Source organism: Cyprinodon variegatus, unplaced genomic scaffold, assembly GCF_000732505.1.
Source record: "Cyprinodon variegatus isolate N-32 unplaced genomic scaffold, C_variegatus-1.0 Scaffold642, whole genome shotgun sequence".
Lineage (NCBI taxonomy): Eukaryota > Metazoa > Chordata > Actinopteri > Cyprinodontiformes > Cyprinodontidae > Cyprinodon > Cyprinodon variegatus.
In genome coordinates this window covers 347,786-351,883 of record NW_015151095.1, presented here as the reverse complement: position 1 = coordinate 351,883, position 4,098 = coordinate 347,786, and the positions used below count along the sequence as shown (strand labels likewise).

General features: G+C 38.2%; 1 protein-coding gene across 1 annotated transcript in view; it reads right to left on the bottom strand.

Annotated features, from left to right (window-relative positions):
* jph2 (junctophilin 2) overlaps positions 1 to 3,841 on the bottom strand; it is a 46,875-nt gene extending 43,034 nt beyond the window's left edge. Inside the window, exon 1 of the mRNA XM_015393460.1 lies at positions 3,148 to 3,841. Coding sequence (XP_015248946.1) covers positions 3,148 to 3,526 — 379 coding nt within the window. The 5' untranslated portion in view covers positions 3,527 to 3,841. The remainder of the gene's footprint in view (positions 1 to 3,147) is intronic.
* Positions 3,842 to 4,098: the final 257 nt, after the last annotated feature.

Below are 4,098 nucleotides of genomic sequence, written 5' to 3'. Positions count from 1 at the left end.
GATTTGTAGTTGCAGTTTGCACTTCAGGGCCACCGTATTTAACAAATCAATTTTATCTACAAATATGCATCTGTGAAAAAATTAAAACTTGTCAAGTAACTTAAATAAGTCTGCAGAATTAGGTAAGATCCGTCACACATCTGTGTTTCTCCCAAAATTAAGAACAATCATGGTTGATCAATCAGTGCACCCCTAATAATGTTATTTATCCTGTTAATTTATTGTTTATTTGATAGATGTGTGAAGAAGTAAAAAGTAAAAAGTGGCTATTTTTCAGTTTGTATTGCACACATTTTCTGCTTTTATCGTTAGAAGAAGCTGCTAATTAGCTGAGCTATCTGCTCACAGAGCTCCAACTTTAATCTTATAAACAGTCATTTTTCCCTGTAAATGTTCTGGATATTTTGCTCTGCATGAATAAAATCACCTTTAAGGTTTTATATTCACCTGTGTTTTCCTTCTGAAATATTTCCACCCAGATCATCTAATATAAGAAAAAATAGGAACCTTTAAATCAGCCAGCTGACCGACAGTGTGCAGCAACATGGGAGAGCAACATTATAGTGCAGCTCTGTTTACCGTCAGCCTGGGAAAACTCTGGATTCTGCTTCATTAAATGACAGGAACAATTCGGAAACTGTTCCACATTAAAACTAGAGATGAACCGATACGTCAGCCGGCCGATATTCTGGGCCGATATTAGAGGGGATTTTACCGTTTGTTATTAGCGCAGCCATGCCGAAACCTCTCCATTTGCTATTGATTCTTAATGTTTTGTTAATAAAATGTTCGTTTTAGTGTCAGCAGTTGTTTCCATTGTGTTATTTTTATCGTCTAAATCGAGAAAAAAAAACAATATCGGCTTCAAGAAAAACAGAACTGGCGGTATTCTGTCAGATTAGCATACCCCGTCAGACCGGTATACCTATCGTCAATACGCATGCGCAAGAAATCAGATATGCTAGCCTCATCCCTTTAGTTTTGTACAAAAAATAGACTTTAAACTAAACTAAACTACAATTTAAATTCAGATCGTTACACAATTCAAAAAACACCAAAATGTAAGTAATTAAATTACTTTTTGTACATGATTAAAGGGATACACGACCGTTGAGGTAGCTTAAAGTGCGTTTTTCATACAAAAATAAAGGGATAAACAGGTATTGACTATGCTGGTCTGACAGAACAGCAGCACATATCAGTCAAAAATAATCGGTATCTGCCTTAAAAACCTGAATCAGTCGATCTCTACGTTAAAAAGTGTTTCGATATAGAGCAATCCAATGCCTCTTCTCGATATGTTACAAGAAAAAAAAATCCAGACCACCCCCCCACCAACACACCTTTTTTTCTTATAATCTTTTCTAAGAGTCTCAAGCTTTTTGCTTTTTGCATTTTTCTCTACAGTCTGAGGTCCAGCAGGTCTTTCTAAGTTAGGCAACATGTTGCAATTCAGACTACATATAAATCAAAACCTTTAGAGCAACACTTTTCCATAAAAAGATTGAACATTATTTATATATTCATTATGATGCCAGTCAAGTGCCAAAATAACAGTAATTTTTTTTTTTAAATAATAGATCATTTCATAGTTATTAATGTGTCATAGTTAATGAATCATAAAAGAAATCCATAAATAATAACAATAAGTTGATAACTTAAATGAAAATACCCTTTATAAAAGTATTTATGTCGTACTAATATAATTTTGCTACTCCACATTGTGAGTCAGTACTTTATGGGAGTCCTGAGAAAAAGTCGATGGTCTGCAGTTAAAATAGACAATTATTCTGATATTTAAGATTATTTGAAAATGCAAAGAGGCATTAAAAGGTTAACATGACATTTAGCAGAAAATGGATATGAATAATACTTATTTTATTACTTATATCATCCATATACTTATAATCCAGTAGGATATTCAGACTCTCCCCAGCAACACTCTGGCTCATTAGCCAGGAGATCACAGAGCAGAAGGGATTGGCTAAAGTCCGGCAAGGAGTCCTGGGTCTGTAGCCACGTTTAACGCCACAGATAACTACCGACTTACATGATGTATCATTTATTTCAACCTCATAATAACTTCTAAAAGCTTTTATTCAAAGAGGTGTCTATGGGGTGAAGATCGTTCAAATTTAGTTGCAGGCAAAGAACATGTTTTGTAATAAAAAAATATTATTTTTTATCCTTTTTAAATGTGTTAAATGTTATCTTTTTCAACATTTTTCACATTTTATTTTGAGATTTTACATTTTTAAATGTTATTTTACTCTTTTTTCCAATTTCCAAATGCAATTTTCTTCCATTTACAAAAATTTGCTTGCAACAATAGTGGAATAAAGTTCTCTCCATCTATCCCTGACATATACGGGAGAGGATTAGGGCCACTGGAAAAAAAATAAAGTTAACTGACTTTTAAATTTTATTTTGGTATAATATGAGGAAAAAGTCAGAATTCTGACTTCAATCTCAAAATTCGGACAACTAACAAACATGTTAGCATCAAGCTGTAGCCATGTCTGTTTTAGAGACTAAACTAGCTCTCTTGCTTTAATCACCTTCTGCTCTTCCATTAATGAAACAACATCACCAGGGACCCTTCATGGAAGTAAAATGTCACCTAATTGCGTAATTTTCCACCTGTGTTCCTGTTTCTCCCAAACAACTCAGATCTTTGTCAGTGAAGCTGAGCGCTCCACATCTCTGCCTTCATGGTGCTTATCTACATTATCCACAATTCTGAGAATTAATTCAGAATTCTAAGAAAAAAGTCAGAATTATGAGAAAAAGTCAGAATTCTAAGAAAAATGTTCGGATTGTGAGAAAAAGTCAGATTTGTGATATTAAAGTCAGAATTGTGAGGAAAATGGTCATAATCCTGACCTTTTTTCACATTTTAAACTGAAATATTGTTATAATTAATTATATTTATTGTTATATTGTTATAATTATATAATAATTTGAAAATCAGTTAACTTTTTTCCCGGTGGTTCTTATCCTCTTCCGTAGACATATTTCCATTTCATTTCAAAGTGTTTTATTTATAAACACGTATCTATTAATTTTAGGTGATATAAATGTGTCACCTCTGGCCCTCCATACCAGCAGGACAGACGCTGACTTTCAGGCCAGTTTAAAGCCACTAACCTCCATCTGCGTAGGTTTCCGTCCCGTATCCATCCTGTAGTCCGTTATTCCAGGTTCCTTCGTACCTCGCGCCGCTGCCCACGCTGACCCGGACCCCGTACCTCCCTTTGAAGCCATGGGTCCATTCTCCTCTGTAGATCCAGTGTCCTTTGGTTTCCACCCCCAGCCCGTGGCGCTTGCCCTGTGACCAGTAGCCCTCATAGGTGTTCCCGCTGGGCCAGGTGTAGACCCCGACCACCTCGAAGCCGTAGTTCCAGGAGCCCGAATACTCCCCCTGGCCCTTGGGTCCGGTGCAGATTCCGTGGCCGTGGGCTTTGCCCCCCTCCCAGCCCCCACAGTAAGCCCCACCGTCGTCAAACTCGAAGCGACCACCGCTCATTCCGAAGACGCACAAATCCCAAAAACTAAGGAAGGGAGGTTTCTAAAGTTTCCTTTTACCTGTCCGGAGATAATGACGTCACTTTCACCTGACATTCAGGTGTGAGATGAACTTCAGAGGGTTTGTTCTGTGGTGATCTCCATGGAGCTGCTGAGCTGTCTGTTTAATCCAGGGATGGATCATCCATGAAGCTCATTCTTTGTTGGGATTTATGGAGGAATTAGGATTTTTGTGTCTGGATTAGCCAGAGATCTTACATGGCTTTCTCAGGTGGCTTCCCCCCCGTCCCTGCCACCCAGCTACCTCCTGACAGCCGCTGCACTTCAGCAAACCTAACAAGGCGACCAATCCACAAACACACACCGCCTTCCAAAAATACAACCCAATCCTTGACTTCGCTGCTGGGAAGGAGTCCTGCCAGAGTCTGAAGTAGCTGCATGCCTTCCTGCTCCCTGCTGTCCAACTGCACACATTTTATCCCCGGACACGCGGCTAAAATAGATAAATAAATAAAAAAGATGCGCGCAGAGATCCTCTTTTCAGCTGGAAAATGTGCGCAAATCAAACCACGC